This window comes from Schistocerca nitens, chromosome 7 (genome assembly GCF_023898315.1).
Source record: "Schistocerca nitens isolate TAMUIC-IGC-003100 chromosome 7, iqSchNite1.1, whole genome shotgun sequence".
Taxonomy (NCBI): Eukaryota; Metazoa; Arthropoda; class Insecta; order Orthoptera; family Acrididae; genus Schistocerca; species Schistocerca nitens.
In genome coordinates this window covers 520,492,181-520,510,862 of record NC_064620.1, presented here as the reverse complement: position 1 = coordinate 520,510,862, position 18,682 = coordinate 520,492,181, and the positions used below count along the sequence as shown (strand labels likewise).

General features: G+C 41.3%; 1 protein-coding gene across 1 annotated transcript in view; it reads right to left on the bottom strand.

The window, feature by feature from the left end:
• The window catches only part of LOC126195366 (uncharacterized), a 115,857-nt gene extending 97,400 nt beyond the window's left edge, over nucleotides 1-18,457 (bottom strand). Inside the window, exons 1-2 of the mRNA XM_049933942.1 lie at nucleotides 18,342-18,457; nucleotides 8,045-8,296 (exon numbers count right to left, since the gene is read on the bottom strand). Of these exons, the coding sequence (XP_049789899.1) occupies nucleotides 8,045-8,296; nucleotides 18,342-18,371 (282 nt within the window). The 5' untranslated portion in view covers nucleotides 18,372-18,457. The remainder of the gene's footprint in view (nucleotides 1-8,044; nucleotides 8,297-18,341) is intronic.
• Between the last annotated feature and the right edge of the window lie 225 nt (nucleotides 18,458-18,682).

The window sequence follows — 18,682 nt, the reverse complement described above, 5'->3', positions numbered from 1 at the left end:
TGATATCCTTCGATTACGTAATTTAATCACCAACTTTCTCTTCCGAATGCGAAAATATTTTGTTGACATCCACCTACGTAGGGAGAAATGATCATCATAATAAAATAATAGAAATCGGAGCTCTAATGGAACGATATAGGTGCTCCTTTCACCCACGGACTATTCGAGAGTGGAATGGTAGAGAGGTAGTATGAAAATGGGTTGATGAACCATCTGTCATGCACTTGAGTGTGAATTGCAGAGTAACCATGTAGATGTAGATGTAGATGTAAAAGGAAGCTTTGTTTAAAATTTAAAACTAAACTTTCACTAGATCTATAAAGTCTATGTAAGACAGTAATTCACACTCGTTGCCATGTTCTATAATGCTGTCGGTGACAAGAAAATGAGGTATTGTGCTGTGTTCTCTTCCAGGGTGTTTCAAATCCTTTGTGTAGTTAGGAATCCCATGTTATATAACAAGTTTTTATTAGATGAGCTGTTGTTGTTGTTGTTGTGGTCTTCAGTCCTGAGACTGGTTTGATGCAGCTCTCCATGCTACTCTATCCTGTGCAAGCTTCTTCATCTCCCAGTACCTACTGCAAACTACATCCTTCTGAATCTGCTTAGTGTATTGATCTCTTGGTCTCCCTCTACGATTTTTACCCTCCACGCTGCCCTCCAATGCTAAATTTGTGATCCCTTGATGCCTCAAAACATGTCCTACCAACCGATCCCTTCTTCTAGTCAAGTTGTGCCACAAACTTCTCTTCTCCCCAATCCTATTCAATACCTCCTCATTAGTTACGTGATCTACCCACCTTATCTTCAGCATTCTTCTGTAGCACCACATTTCGAAAGCTTCTATTCTCTTCTTGTCCAAACTGGTTATCGTCCATGTATCACTTCCATACATGGCTACACTCCATACAAATACTTTCAGAAACGACTTCCTGACACTTAAATCTATACTCGATGTTAACAAATTTCTCTTCTTCAGAAAAGATTTCCTTGTCATTGCCAGTCTACATTTTATATCCTCTCTACTTCGACCATCATCAGTTATTTTATTCCCTAAATAGCAAAACTCCTCTACTACTTTAAGTGTCTCATTTCCTAATCTAATCCCCTCAGCATCACCTGATTTAATTTGACTACATTCCATTATCCTCGTTATGCTTTTGTTGATGTGCATCTTATATCCTCCTTTCAAGACACTGTCCATTCCGTTCAACTGCTCTTCCGAGTCCTTTGCTGTCTCTGACAGAATTACAATGTCATCGGCGAACCTCAAAGTTTTTACTTCTTCTCCATGAATTTTAATACCTACTCCGAATTTTTCTTTTGTTTCCTTTACTGCTTGCTCAAGATACAGATTGAATAACATCGGGGAGAGGCTACAACCCTGTCTCACTCCTTTCCCAACCACTGCTTCCCTTTCATGCCCCTCGACTCTTATAACTGCCATGACGCTAGATGAGCTAGGAACTTGAAATTCTAAAGCTCAGATCTGGATGACAAGGATGACAATGCTTTCTTGTCTGTGTGACCTCCATAGCTATAGGTATGATAATAGTCGTGAAAAGGATTGGAAAGACCTGCCATCTCGGCCGCCCTGTGGCACTGGAGTGTTGTGTGGGTAGTATCGGATGTGTCTCAAGTATTATATGGTGAACTCTGTGATCACACTGCTACACCTGCGAGTACTAATGTCACCGCTGCATCTCTGACCTTGCCGCGCTGCAGGGTCTCGCCCAACTTGCCCGCCAATTACAGCCTGTGGCCATATTATAAATCTAGCTGCGCAGTGGGTTGCCTTCAGATGTGTATTCACTGTGTCATCATATTATTCCCATTATATGGCGCTGGTAACAGATTTCGCCATGTGTTAAGTTTTCATTTTTAGATTACTCGTTTGAACTTTGTTATTGTGCCATGCAATCTTTCTTGTCTGTTGTCCTGCCCTCATGTTCACACGTGGCAAAGCTCTGTCGACTACATCTGGCCCATCGGCCAGTCTCTGCTGGTCATTTGAGTCATTCTCGAACCTTGCTAGATCCTGGGCATAATAGTCTGTAACAATAAAGTAAATCTTTTATAAAAATAAAAGGTAATTAATTTTATTTGCATCTTTATGTTGTTTTCTTAGGAAAATTAAAATTAAATAGATTGGTACATTATTAGCAGATAGGGATAACATCATTCTGTTTCAGATATGATCAGGTGAAAACTCATAGAAATAAACCTGAAATTTAACGCGTCTCTCTTATAATTTTATAAACACGTTTAAAATTCGATGAGAAATTTCGCACACTAAATGCAGAAAATAATAATACACATTTTTAAATTGATGTAAAATCAATAAAAGATTTTATCATAGCTTCATACAGATTCCTAATCACATACAAATACGTCCGAAAATTTGTGACTGTAAATTTTTAGTAGCTATTAAAATACTTGTATGATTTATAACGTAAATCGTGTAGCACATGCAATACATAACTGATGCGTTAATAGTTCGCCTTCTACGTATTATCTATTGCATGGGAAATAGTGGAAACCGGAATGAGAGGCGTCAGCAGACTTATTCAGAACAAAGAATTCGTTCATTTTACTCTTTAATAGTAATATTGCAAGTAAAGTAATTTACCGCTGCTAACCACGTGGTAATCTTTTACTTTTGGTACTTGTAATCTGGGTACTATCTTGAAAGAGTATCAACAGTGTGAATATCTCTGTATATATGTTTTACCCTCTCGTTCTTGTAATAGTAACTCTTCAATTGTATTTGTACTAATACGTTCGTTTATTATAGCTATATGTCCCTTAATTATAGTATTGCCTATTTTTGGTTACTGTTAACTCTGTTTGCCTGTGAATTATCTACTTTGTATGCAACAGTAGCACTGTAATTGTGACTCTTCTCTTGATTGCAATACCAGCTGACCCACTTGGATTAAACTACCATGAACAAAATGGCAACTAGTGTTATTTTAGTGATTTCTAATTTAATTATAATCTTTCTCCCTTAATTCTGTACTTACTAAATCTATTACTCTCTGCCGGCACATCGGCCTTCTAAATGATCTTCTTCTGTCCTTCCACCCTAACTGTATAACGCACTAATTACTTTTAAACATTTGATACGGATCACCATTCCCAGCCACATTCTGTCACAGCGAATACCCTCTGCTCCCCACTCCTTCGTAATCATTGCGACCTTCACGCTTTGTGCCTCGGAAATGTAACCGACCCCAAGCTCTTCACCTTCTCCAGACATTTAGTGGCGTGTGAACCCCTCCCAATGCCTCCCATCCATCTCACATACCGCGAGGCACTGTTAGAGTCCACGGCAGTCGTTGTCCCTCCTTGCAGCGTTGTAGTGGAAACGATTCGCGATGGCTTTACGCTACAACTCGTGTTTGCAAACGTCCAGTCTTTACCTCCCCGCTTGACTGAGTTCAGGACCTCAGCTTTCATACCGTATTTCCTGTGGAGACTTTGCTGAGGCCAAGTATCTCTTCCAGTTCTGTAAGCTTTGATGACTATGTCCTTCTAAGACATGAGAAGTATAACATAAGAGGTGGCGGTGTGGCTGCATAATACGTCCAAACATACTCTCCAATATCGCGCTCAGGTCCAAAAACGAGGGAAAAAACCCAAATACATGTTCACTGAAATTAAACCTCTCACCAGAAAATGTCGTATTTGTGTAATATGCAAACCACACACAGCTGCATAGCTCCCTCAATTTTAATCCGCAATCGCTTATTTTGAATCTTGATATGAACACATGGCTGTAGCAGGACATGTGAACATAAACTTTACAAACAACCGTTTCTCAGTTTCAGAATTCAGGCGTATGCTTCCTTTTGCAAATCTTACAATGCTTCCACTTTGGCCAACTCATCATACAGCAGACACTCATATCTGTCTCGATATTTCTGCAACAAAGTCTCCATACCGAGTAATTTGCACTGATCAAATTTCTATGTGTGTCTTATCCGCTCATGACGAAATATTCATGACTTATTCGCTTTAGTGTCCAGAGAAAAAATCACAAGAGGCCACTTTTAGAGGTTTAAAGAGCTTCAATACGACTGAGTTAGCAGCTGACGTCTGTATCTCTTGGCAGGGAATGACAGGGAATAACTTCGACATAAATTAAAAACTACATAAATTTACTGAGAGACTCAATAATTTACGCTCCGAAAAAAAGTGTGAGAGACAGGTGAAAACCGGCACCATGGCTAGTCGATCAACTGAAACATCTGATGAGTAACAGAGAAGCTGCACACCAGACTTCCGAGAATCATCTCGCCCACAAGCGACTATGCAACCGAATTATAAACGGAAAACTAAAGTAAGATAACTCTTGAACTAAGGATAACACACTTCCGTCCTGTGGAAAAATTTACGAAGGCTAGGAGTAGGCAAGCCTCAATCTGCAGCTGAACCTCTAGTTCTTATTAAGAATCTAAATGAGTTTTTCGCCACGCCTACATCTGTACTTGAGGGTGCTCGCAAGGACGCAACCTATCAATTCCCTTGAAGTAGCTGTGTTCGGTACACATGGAAAAATTTTTCTGCGTGAGGTAAGCGTCAACACAGTCAGGAAGTCAGTTCCGTGATTTCGTTCAGCAGCTGCAGGACACGACAATATTGTAATGCAAGCGGTCAATCTCCTCATCGATCCATTGTGCCCATAACAACGGGTATTTTTAACCATTCTCTGACCTCTAACATCTTCCCAGTGGCCTGGAAAAAGGAATTCACGTAGCCTCTACCCAAAAGTAATCTGGCAAAGAACCTTCTGAATACGGGTCCATTCCCATTGGCATTATACCAGCAGTATCTAAGCCATTAGAATACATCGTTCACGATCAGATTTACAAGTACTCAACATCAAATAACATACATGAATACCAATCTTGTTTTCTAAAAAATCGCAGAACGACGACTGTTCTTCTAAAAGTGGCTGCAGGACAGAGACAAACTGTGGAGAAACATGAGGCAACGATTGTGTGGTTTTTGGATTTCAGTTAAGCATTCGACACAGTCCACTGTGATATTCTACTTGTTAAATTCAAGAGTGAAAAATTTTCTTCAAGTGCCGTGCAATGGTTTGACTCCTAGCTTACTGTTGTGTACATAGTTCCGCGTAGTCTGCGCGTACACAACTTTCCCACCAGAGCGCGCCCCACTAAGCACAACAGCGCAGGTGCAGTGCTCGTCCGTCTCCGCACTACGAGATGGCGCTGCCTTAGAGACGGACCAAATTCTGCTTCCGCCAATCCGAGTATTAATATGTAACGCAGCCAATGAGATTGCTGCTAATGTAGAATCTTTTCTCCTCGCGGATCACACTTGCGCAGTGATACATGAACGCGCGAGGTATTATAATGAGTGTACAGACCACTGATTAGTCAGTCTGCATTTATCTGCACCTGTCTGTACCAGTCTACATTGGTCTGTACCAGTCTATAGTCAAGTTTCAGTCTGGGCTTAATAAGATTACCATATTCCTGTACATAGCCATGAAGAGAAATGTATAGACACTTTGTCAAGCATCAGAGATATGTGAGAATAAGATTAACGTACCAAGACCAAAGGAACTTCAGATTGTCAATTGTAAATAGCATCCAGAATCAAGTTACGTAATGTCTATGCTTTTTATTATTTTAATAAATGTGTGTGAAAATTAATCAAGTTCTGTTTAAAGTTGGTCACCGTCAACCTGCCACTCTAAGTGTGCAAGTGGCATTTCTATCGTCTGACCTAACGGCAGAAGATAAACACGCCACGATAAGACCACGAGACATACTGCTGACAATCGCCTGCTTCGTTAGAGCGACGAGTCAAATAATCTGATGGTGTCTGTACCGAAGGTCTTACAGTACACACACCACACTTACATACCGATGTGTGTAATGATCGGAACGAAGTGGTCATAATGGAATAATGTAGCATCAGGGGTCCAACAAGGATCAGTATAAGGACCGTTACTTTTTCTCATTGTATGATAGTGTTGAGTCGACTATTATATTCCATTCCAAATAGCATTTACACGCTGACGATCTTCAGGTACACGTAAATGCAAGCCCAAGAAATCTGTGCACAGCTATTCGGAACGTAAATGCTCACTTAGTTGCTTTGTCAGAACGGGCACAGACCATAGTTTTGAGACTTAACGCATCTAAAGCGCAAGAAATCTTAGTCACTCACGGGAGACTTTTTAGACTTTAGTTCAGAGTATCTCTTCCTCCCCTAATGCTAAACAAATCTGAACTCACCTTTCTTTTCCTGCAACGAGTTTGGGAATAATTTTGGACTACCCCCTTGATTGGATTGAACACAACTGCAGTAAATAATATGTCAGCATTATTTCATTCATCAAAGGAATATAAAAAATCATTTACTCCCGAGCTTAAAAAGAAACTCGTAGAGTCACTAATACTGACCACCTTTGATTATGGAGATCCTGTTCGACAAGGTTCACAAAATGGTTCAAATGGCTCTGAGCACTATGGATCTCAGGTCGTCAGTCCCCTAGAACTTATAACTACTTAAACCTAACTAACCTAAGGACATCACACACATCCATGCCCGAGACAAGATTCGATCCTGCGACCGTAGCGGTCGCGCGGTTCCAGACTGAAGCACCTAGAATCGCTCGGCCACCAGTGGCCGGCTGTTCGACAAGGACTTTCATATGAGAGCTCACGGCTGCTGGAACTGGCAATGAATAGCTTATGTGCGATACATTCATAATGTACGCTATTTCTACCAAATCATTCCTGTATATCATCCGTTATCATGAGTACATGATGATAAGCACAGAAGTTATCATACCCTGTGTTTGCTTTCTCCGCTTCTCAATCGTTGCGCTCCTACCTGTTTATCCTCAAAATGTTCAAATGTGTGAGCTCATCGGTCCTTAGATTTACACAATACTTAAACTAACTTAAAGTAACTTATGCTATGAACAACACACACACCCATGCCCGAGGGAGGACTTGAACCTCCGACGGGAGGGCCGCGCAATCCGTGACATGGCCCCTCAAACCGCACGGCCACTCCGCGCGGCTGTTTATCTTCAACCCTCACACTACTATCTGGACAATACAGCAAAAATACTGTTCTCAACAAAGTAAATCCTCTCTGTACCACTAAACCCCACTGCCATGTTCTCAAAATCATTTTACATATTAGGAATCCGAGTTTAAAACAATGTTCTTGAAATACATATTAAAATTCTTTCAAACTTCAAAAGGCAGCTAATAGCCTGCTTTCTATCAAAATAGCTTATTCTTGCAGCTCACTCTCGTCGATCCTCCCTTCAATACCACTTTTCTCTCCCCTTGTCTAAAAAGTTCTGTCTTACAATTCTCTACCTTCGTAGTGAACACTGTCACTTTCATTTCAGTGCCCTCCCTTTTATTACCCCTTCCACTTCTTCTAACAAAAACAAGGCTTCAAAAGTGCTAAATTAGTCGATGTCAATCTTTACGCCTCCATTAATTTATTGTTATTGTTATTAGAGCTATTATTATCATTCTTTCAAATTACCACTTTTTATTAAGAACGGAAGTGGTTATAATAGAGTTTCTTATGAAAAAATTAATTAATTTCATTCTTAAATCCGCCATAACTGTATCATAATTATTAGGGTTATTATTATTATTGTTATTATTATTGCTGATCATTATTCATATTAATAATGCAAAAAATTAATGTTATTGTGATTGTTGCTTTTTTTGTACGTGTTGTTCCTAGTGCGCTCTAAGAGAGGGCCTTAGGCCCTAATCTGGTCAGGTTAAATAAGCAATATATAAACAAATAAATAAATGTAAGTGTCAAGCTCTCTCAGGGCCTAAAATCGAGACATGGGGTACCCCCTAATTTGCTTTATTACATGGTGAGAAATATTATCAACTTCTTGTTTACTCCAGCCCTATCACTGTGATCCTGAGGAGTCCTAAACAAATTTGGCAGACCCTATCGAATCATTGAGAAGACAGACGACGGTGTTACAAAAATATAAAACAAATAATGTCTGGCTCACTCTGAGTCCCCAGGTGAAGCTGCAGGCCATAGTGAAGATCGCCTCTAAGATGACGTCCAGAGGCGGCGGGTCGATGACGATTTCCACGAGGCCTCCGACGAGGATGGCGAGATGCTGGAGTAACAGCAAGGCCGTGATCAGAAACTTGGCACCCGCTGGCTGGCCTCCGGGTGGTTGCCACAGCCCGATTCCGCGCATGACTACGGCGCAAGGTCCCAGAAGCGCTTCCACCTCCTTTGTCGTGTCCCACATCTGCTGCCAAACATAAAGCACAGTTAAAAAAAGCGAAGTGTAGACACAGTCCTACACTACTGACCATTAAAATTGCTATACCACGAAGATGACGTGCTACAGACGCGAAATTTCACCAACAGGAAGAAGATGCTGTGATATGCAAATGATCAGCTTTTCAGATCATTCACACAAAGTTGGTGCCGGTGGCGACACCTACCACGTGCTGACATGAGGAACGTTTCCTACCGATTTCTCATACAACAAACAGCAGTTCACCGGCGTTGTCTGGTGAAACGTTGTTGTGATGCCTTATGTAAGGAGGAGAGATGCGTATCATCACGTTTCCGACTTTGATAAAGGTCGGATTGTAGCCTATCGCGATTGCGGTTTATCGTATCGCGACATTGCTCCTCGCGTTGGTCGAGATCCGATGACTGTTAGCAGAATATGGAATCGGTGGATTCAGGGGGTAAAACGGAACGCCGTGTTGGATCCCAACGGCCTCTCATCACTAGCAGTCGAGATGACAGGCATCTTATCCGCATGGCTGTAACGGATCGATCCCTGAGTCAACAGATTGGGACGTTTGCAAGACAACAACAATTTGCACGAACAGTTCGATGACGTTTGCAGCAGCATGGACTATCAGCTCGGAGACGGTGGCTGCGGTTACCCTTGACACTGCATCACAGACAGGAGACCCTGCAATGATGTACTCGACGACGAACCTGGGTGTACGAATGGCAAAACGTCATTTTTTCGGATGAATCCAGGTTCTGTTTACAGCATCATGATGGTCGCATCCGCGTTAGGTTACATCGCGGTGAACGAGCATGGGATGCGTGTATTCGTCATCGCCATGCTGGCGTATCATCCGGCGTGATGGTATGGGGTGCCATTGGTTACACGTCTCGGTCACCTCTTGTTCGCACTGACGGCACTTTGAACAGTGGACGTTACATTCCAGATATGTTACGACCCGTGGCTCTACCCTTCATTCGATCCCTGCGAAACCCTACATATCAGCAGGATAATGCACGACTGCATGTTGCAGGTCCTGTAGGGGCCTTTGTGGATACAGAAAATGTGCGAATGCTGCCCTGGCCAGCACAGTCTCCATATCTCTCACCAATTGATTACGTCTGGTCAATGTTGGCCGAGCAACTGGCTCGTCACAATACGCCAGTCACTACTCTTGATGAACTGTGGTATCGTGTTGAAGCTGCGTGGGCAGCTGTACCTGTCCAAGCTCTGTTTGACTCAAGGCCCATGCGTATCAAGGCCGTTATTACGGCCAGAGGTGGTTGTTCTGGGTAATGATTTCTCAGTATCTATGCACCCAAATTGCGTGAAAATGTTGTCACATATCAGTTCTAGTATAATATATTTGTCCAATGAATACCCGTTTATCATCTGCATTTCTTCTTGGTGTAGCAATTTCAATGCCCAGTAGTGTAGTTGATACTGGATATACTCACGTTCCAGTTCAAAGTAGTGCACGCTGTTATCCAGCAGTGCGAGCTCGGGAAGTAATCGCGAGAATATGCTTTACACGCCAGCAAGTTAACGTCACTAAATGTACTGATGACAAGCAAGACAGAAAGATGACGGGACTTGCAGGCAATATGTGAGGAAGTTGGTGGTGCACAAATTACAGCAAGAAGGTGTGATGCTGCGTCACGTATCTATAAGTACATGCCTGGGGACTGAGAGAATACTTGCTACAATCTCAGTGCAACCAAAGATATTTCTCAGTCTTCCTTTAACCTTGTCGCCACATTTCAAGGTCGTGAAGAACCGCTGCTGATTCCAAACTATAGGTCCCATCTCCCCAGTAGGTTTGCTGTGGGCTGCAAGTAACCTAAGAGATGCCCAGGAAAGCAACTCCACCGGGCCACTGAGGCGCAAAGAATTTTTAGTGTAGTGCACTAATTAAACGTCTGATTGACCATGTGGGTAAATGCGTTACTACACAGTGACTTCTTATGTTTTGAACAATACAAACACTAACTTTGCGAAAACTTCATTTTTCTTCCTCACGCAACTTTATTTCAGTACTAGCAAGGAAACAAGGATCAACTTATAGTTGTAAGGTATCAGGCCATTCCAACACCTTCCATGGAAACCCTGATATGATAAGCAAATCCGGCAGTAAGTCACATAGCTCCGAATAAATCCTGACATTAAATTAACCAAAGTAATACGATCAACGAGTGAGCAAATGGAATACCACAGACTAACACAAGAACGCCTAAATGCATGTTATACCTTCCCACCGTGAAACAGACGCAGTTCCGAGGGAAGAAACAAGAACAGAAGCCGAGAGCAGAACCGTGTTAAGCTAGAAGGCCCTACGATAAGGGACGGACACCCACGTCGCCAGCCAACCACCAGGACCACCCCCCAGCCCATGTTAAAAGATAGAGCCCTCCTGAAGAACAGTATAGATCTTACGATAACACTAAAAGGGCCACACCAGCTGCAAGTTTTAGCGTGAGACTTTTTCGCGTCTCTGTTACGTTGCAAACTTTAAAAAACATTGCCCCACCACGAAAAGTATAACGTTTCTCATTGGATAGACAGAATTTTTGTAGGCGGAGCGTAAGGTTAAAATTGAGACCCTGATTGGTCGGATGATAACACAGCCAGATAGTTTTTTTTTAAACCAACTTCGGTAAATTGTAGTAAGGAGAAGTTAGGAGAGAGATGCTTTCGAGACGGCGAGGTGCGTGGAGCTGTGCCGTCCGCCGCCCCCTGATGAACACCGACAAGCTAATGAACGCACGCGATGCCGCATTTTTGAGCGCATAAGGCTTCACTCAGAGCTGCAGAAGTCTCATCTGTTACATACCCTTTTTACGAAATACTAGTGTCGATCGTCAGTTGAAGCTTATGGTATTCACATTTGCTACGTAAGTTAAAATCTGAAACGCGATGATTTTTCTGTTATATAGTTATTGAGAAGCCACATCAGCCACTGTAATTTACGACAAGTTAAGTAATTAAAGATAATTGAGGGTCCCTGTAGACCATTTTGATAGTTTTCTCTTTTGTGAAACTTAATTTAAACCTAGATTATAGATGTGATATGGCATAGGTCATCCTTCGATCCATTGTAGAACTTGGAAACCCACTCAGGGAATATTCGTTCACATTTTTGTTGAACGCAGTTGGTTTTTATCATCCTGTATTAAAATATTTCCTTTTATCAATAGTGCAATTTATAAACAATGTTTTGTGAGTATAATAAAATTTCGAATGGTTAACTTAACTGTTTTTTCGACGTTATTTTACCAGCTAACTAAAAAGAGGAAAGCCTTGAACCCCTTCCACTAAATTTAGTTAGTATTAAGATTCTTTTACAGGGAGTGCAGTGGAGCTGACGCTGAAATCATTAAGTATTTGGTTATATCATCGCTAGTCTCACTGAACTCTTCTGAACTCTACATGTCATGTGTGGTCTGGCGTCTCGTTACCAGCAACAGGTCCCAGGTTCAAACTAGTCAATTCCCTAAAAAACACGCTCAGAGCGTCGTTGCGCGAAAGGGGGAGGGAGACACTACTTAGAACAACCAGACACCACGCAGAATGTGAGATAGTATGTGTGCAAAAGAGTGCCACAGTAAAAAAAATAATATTTTTACGGAAAAATGAAGCATATTTTTAGTAACTGACATATTGCGAGACATAAAAATGCGAGCTCTTAAGCTTTTATATAATTATTTATTACCCAATATCACTTGATGATTACAAAATTCACAAAAATCCTGGTTTCCACAAATGATTGCTGCCCTGACATATTAATCCACTAACAGTTTCCTTATGACGTACAGGATGACCCAGAAATGTTGCAACAAATTTCGACTAGTTTTAGAATGTGTCTTGAGGAACAAATCTAGGATAGCAACCCATGTCTAGAAAAGTCATCCAATGACGATACAGTACCTCGAAGTTATGGCACCAGCGCCTGCTGCGACGCCACCCGTTCGGCAGAAATCGTGACCTTGCACGCTGATGGACCGCAAGCGGAATGTCTCGCAATGTAGTTTGTGGTCCTATGATGGCAGCTAGTGTAGAGCAGCACCTCTGTTGCCTCCGTGGACGACAATTTCAGACAGCGTTTCCCCACGCATTTTGTTTTTCTCCTGTGTGTCAAAAAACGATGGAGATTTTAGAGTGTTCCAGGAGAAAAATAAGCTGCAGAAGAAAACCCGTGTCCGAAATCGTGATCCACCAGGGCAATAGAACTTCGTGTTCGTAGTAGACAAGTTCTTCTTTCGAAGCAACTAGCTCCATCTTCTGCATTGGCGATCGTAGCAGTCAGTTGTCATCACTGAGTTACAAACAACATTGCGAGACCTCCACCTGTCAACCAGCAATATAAAAAGTCACGTTTGCTGCCGAAATGGTTACCTACCGGCAGGCTGTGGCGTCTGTATCGTCGACACACTGCAGCGTCGTAGGATGACGTTTCCGGACATGGGTTCCTATCCTAGATTCGTTCCTCAAGACACCCTCTAGAACCTCTCGAACTTCGTCGCAACATTGCTCGGACATCGTATATATCAGTTCCGGTTATGCACTCTAATTATCACAAACGGACTTTTCAAACAATTTCATGACGTTGAGAGTGCATGACTGGAATTGTTACATATTACAATGAAGCTGTTAGTGGATCAGTGACACTATAAGATGTCAGTCAAATGCCGAAACTGGTAATGTGAACAGAGTAATTACCAAGCGGTCTTGATATTATAATTTGTTGTACAAATACGAGGGGCGTTCAGAAAGTAAGCTCCGATCGGTCGCGAAATGGAAACGACTATGAAAATCCGATAAAGCTTTGCACAGATGTGTTGGGTAGTGTCTCTAGTATAACCCCAGTTAGCATCACGTCGCTCTTCTCATTTCTGAGCTCGCAGTGAGTGCGTAAAGATGTCTAGAAAATAGTGTCTGCCGCCAAGTACGAGGGCCTGGTGAGAAATTTCGCCTGAAGCTATGCAGCTAACATTACATAACTGTCGTGCTGTTTCTTCTTCAAGACAATTCTCAGCCGCATTCTGCAGGGGCAATGAAGATGCTCCTGCATCGTTTTCAAATGGAAATGTGAGATTACCCACAATACAGTCCGCAATTGTCTCCCCCTGAGTTTCATCTCTGGTCACATGAACCGCTGTCTTTGAAGACAACATTTTGACACAGACAACGAGGTGTAGGCCAGCGTGGAGAATTGGCGGAAAGCACTGGCGGCTGCCTTCTATGATGAGGCTATTGAAAAGTTGGTACAACGCTATGACAAAAGTCTAAGTCAGAACGGCGGCTACGTAGAGAAGTAGCTGAAAGGTGTAGCTAATTGTTACAAGTAAAACATTTCTGATGTTCACTGTGGTTTCAATTTGGCAATCAATCGGAGCTTACTTTCTGAACAGGCCTCGTAAAACAATAGTATTAAAACGGCCAGCGTTTATGAAGATAAAGTGTGGATTCATGCACGGCGAATGACATTGTCGTAGCGTATGTAGAGAAATAAAAGTGCAGGTGAGTACTGAATTTTTGTACAGACGTGTAGCATCCCAATGTAAGAATAATGGAGATTACGATGTTAACAATTCGGTCCCTTTCTGCCGGGCATAAACTCCACAGTGTAGCCATCCTCACACGTATTCATTTCGCTTTCCCAGTTAATATGAGGATGACATTTAGTATGGGACGTGGCCTCGAGCGTACACGAGAGTGGTGGCTGCCGCAGGAAGACGAGCGCTGCAGGCATGGCATTCTACACCTGTGATTTGTGCTTTCACCAAAGTAAAACTTTCACTTGATCGTAAGGATCACAGATTCTGTTGTTGGACCTTAGATTAGTCTAAGCACTTCTCTCAAAATAAAAGAAAACAACAAACAATGTACAATAATGGCAAAGAGGGCTCACAAAGTTTTCAGAAGTGACTACTGCACTTTTGTTTTCCAAGGTTGGCAGTGCTGTAAACAAGGTACTGTACAGGACATACTCTGATGGTATCTTACTCGTACATAACAATAGTTGCCGCCGCAATATAGCATTCCTGGCGGTAGCCACACTACCGCCCACTCACACTCGGAGGCACTTAGATACGTGATGCTAAGCAGACGTTACCTAGTCATGGCTCCGACATAATTATTCATGCTATACAATAGAGTTACAATGAGAGGTAATGCATTATTTGTAAAGAGTCTTCGTGCACTTGGGGAAATACAAGTTAAGTAAATTTTCTGTTTGCTGTCTTATCTTGTTTGCTAATCATTTCTGACCCTGTCTAGCATTCCTACAACGACGGATGTCGCACTACTCTCTAGCCCACCACTTTTTATCATTGTCTATGAAGTCGTACACAACAAATTTGAAACACCATACACCTAAACCTAGCGTGTTAAGTGCCTGCATAAGTGTCCACTTGAACCTCCTTACTGCCGTCCAGCCTGGGTGCTTTACCGTCAGACTTCCTTCCACTACCAAACTGGCGATACGTGAATGCCTCATTATGCTTCCTGTTCTTTGAGTCAAGTATCTTCCCCATTCCATTCAAAAGACCAAGTTTTCAGCATTCTTCTGTAGAGCTACACCTTACTAGCCTCTATTCTCGTCACGTCTGTATTGTTTATTGCCATTGGCCAACGGCATGAGGGCGTAGAATGCAAAGGAAACCACTGCATTAAAGACACATAAAGTGTATCCACAGGACATGCAACCTGTAATAGAAAAAGTGACATCATGATATGTCAATTGGCAAAAGATCCCACACTATTCTTCCATTCAGATCTCCGGCTGGGAACTGCCAAGGGGCAGGTGACCATGAGAAAAATATTGAACAACCAACGAAAGGGCACTATTGTACGATTCGGGGCGTGGAACGTCAGAAATCTGAAAGTGGTAGGGAAACTAGAAAATCTGAAAGTGGAAACGTAGTGGCCCAATCTAGATATAGTGGAGATCATTGAAGTGAAGTAGAAAGAAGTTTAAGATTATATCAAGAGCAGCAGAAAATCGTATAAGAGGAGTAGGATTCAATAGAAAGTTAGAGCAGAGAGTGTGTTACTATGAACAGTTCAGTGATAGGGTTGTTATCATCAGAATTGACAGCTAATCAACACCGACAACATTGGATCAGATATACATGCCGACGTCGCTAGGAACGGATGAAGAGACACAGAAACTATATGAGGATGCTGGACGGGTAATTCAGTATGTAAAGGGAGGTAAAAATCTAATAGTCACGGGCGATAGCAATGCGACTGTAGGGCAGAGAGCAGAACAAAGAATGAATGGAGAATATGGGGTCGGTACTAGCAATAAAAGAGGAGCTCTTTTCAAGAATCACAAGAGGAGGAGGTGTAGTTGGAAAAGGCTGAGAGATACGGGAAGATTACAGTTAAATTACATCAAGGTGAGGCAGAGATTCCGAAATCAGATACTGCATTTAAGGCATATCCAGGAGCATATATAGACTCAGATCGCAATTTAGTAATGATGAAAAATAGGATAAAATTCTAGAAACTACTCAGTAAGAATTAACTCCCAAAGAAATTGGATACAAAGATGCTAAGGAATGAATAAATAGGCTTGAAGTTCTCTGAGACTGCGATAGTAAATAGTTCAAGAGGCAGTAGAGCTGAAGTGAAATGGACGTCTCAAGTAAAGACAACCATAGACGTTGGACAGAAAAACATAAGTAAAAAGAAGGTAACTGAGAAGGAACCGTGAATAACAGGAGAAATAAATCAGTAGATCGACGAAAGAAGATATTTCCAGACAAATTCAGGAATACAGAAATACAAGTCACTTAGAAATGAATTAAACAGAAAGTGAAAGGAAGCTAAGGCGAAATGGCTGTATGAAATCTGTGGAGAATGCGAAAAAGAAATCAAAGTTGGTAGGACAGACTCAGCATACAGAAAAATCAAAACAGCCTTGAGTGAAATCAAAAGCAAGGTCGTTAGCATTAAGAATGCAATGGCAATTCCTCCGTTAAAGCAGAGGAGAGGGCAGCTAGGGGAAGATTTTTCTGATGACGTGGTAGAAGAAGAAACAATTGTGGACGCTGATGAGGTAGGGGATCAAGTATTAAAGTTGTAATTTAAAATATCCAGGGACGAATTAAGATCAAATAAGTCAGAAGGGATAGATAACGTTCCACGAGGATTTCTGACATCCTTTGGGGAAGTGGCAACAGAACGACTATTAACATTGATGTGTAGAGTGTATTAGACTGGTGATATACCATCAGACTTTCGGAAATACGTCATCGCATATGACACCGTAGATAGCAAGACCCGACAAGTGCGAGAATTATCGCACAGTCACATTAACAGCTCATGCATCCTAGTTGCTGTCAGTAATAATATACAGAAGAATGGGAAAAAAGAATTGAGGACGTGTTAGATGACGATCAGTGTGATTCTAGGAAAGGTAAAGGCACCAGAGAGGCAGTTCTATCGATGCGGTTGATAATGGCATGTATGATACATTGATGTTTGCTGTTAAGATGTCAGCTGAAATACTGAGGCAGTGTACTGAATTTGGGGCCGAAATATTCCTCCAATCAGCAGTTTGACGTCCAGTGAATTCATGAGTTCCCCTCTTGAAGGTCAAGTAATGTCTTATATTGTAGCTGTGTTGAATCTTGAATGTGTCGACCTAAACCTCTACGTCGGCCACAATCGTCTGGACATCTACCGGTTATTTTTGTGAAAAATAGTAATCATTACAGTACCATATGTCCCGTTCCAAGACAATTCGCATGGTCTGAAGAAGGGTATATTTTTATTTTAAAAAATAGAAAGAAGTTATTATTAGTGCAGTTCTTAAATAGATAAAAATAATGTTAAGATTGTGAACGTACACAGGGAAACAGTCATTCTCTTGTCTGCTATCCCTCATTAAAACCATATTTATGTAAATTGGATTGTTTGTGAAGCACTGAAGGAAACTTCACAATTTGTGTTACTTCGTTTATGGATCTTCCGAAATTGATCTGTTTTTACATTAGATGTTGTGATTTATCCCTTTACTTTACAACAAAAAACAGTCATCATATTGCATTACGTTTTTTCCTCGCAGCTCACTAATCAAATTTTACTCTTCGAAACACCAGGCTAAGTACAATAATCCCAATTTTAGCAACTGGCAGTCGTACCATAAACAGAACTCACAATATGTGTTATAGTTTTTAAAACTTTAACCAGTTGACAGCAGAGTACTCCGTAGCATTTAAATAGATTCTCTAGGATACATTTCTACTGTCTAGTTTCTCAGAATACCGCTGATACTCTTCGAGTGTTAAATAGTAATAGATAATACGGCCTGTTTTTCCCCAATTAGACCATCACCTATTAAATGTGATCTATCGGTATTACCTTGAAATATATTTTGATAGTTACATACGTAGACATTCATCAAGTTTCTTAATTATTTAATATACTAATCATTAATAGAAGTGTTCTGTGGTGTTAAAGGCACCAGCCTACCAAAATAAAATTATAAAATTAGTTCTGCGTAGAATAATATTCCTTTTCTGAAAGCTGACACGGTACCAACCATAAATATGCAGTCTTTAAAAAGTTAACAGTTATCAAGCAATCTTGACGTCGTAAATTATTATGTGCAAAAAGTTGTGTCGCTTAATTAGTTTTATTACTATTTTTTTTATTTTTTAAACAGCTACACAGTGGTTACAACTGAAAAAGGAAAGAACTCCGTTTGAATAAACTGTTTTAAAATGCACTAACTGCAATTTCAGTGGTGAACAGCAGTGATCAGTAAATAATTTGTCAAATAAATGCTATTAAAAGCCTTAAAAATTACAACTAACTCAAACATTAAACGAAATAACACATAATATGTAGAATACCATAATATCTGGGAAAGTAAATAAAAATACAGTACAGAATGGAAAGAAAAGCGAAGTAAATCGTCATAAGAGAAATCATCGAGAGCGGTATAATACTCCTCTACGGAACAAATATCAGAAGTCGATACAAGGGACAGTTTTTGTTCCTTACGAAGGTATTGGCAAGGAGGCTGTCATACCTTTTCGTCTCTGTACACGTGGGATGTCATCGCCCGCAGTGCTGCAATGCAAGTGGACCTAGTATAAATCGCCGTTAAGCGACAAGAGTTGGGACGTGACGCGGCGCGGCGCTCAACTGTTTGCGTCAAAGCGTTGTGGAGCGTCGCAGGCCAGTAAGTACCGGGTCCGACGATATGGCCCTGCAGAGTTCTCCAATCACATAGAGGCACACAGAAGAACTTGTTAAGTGCCGTCTTTTGCTGACTGTTAACAAATGGACGCTTTGAGCAAGTGGAGTTCGGACGTTGATTGGTATTTGCTACAGACTACTGTATTGTCTCCAGATCAGAATTTTATCCCT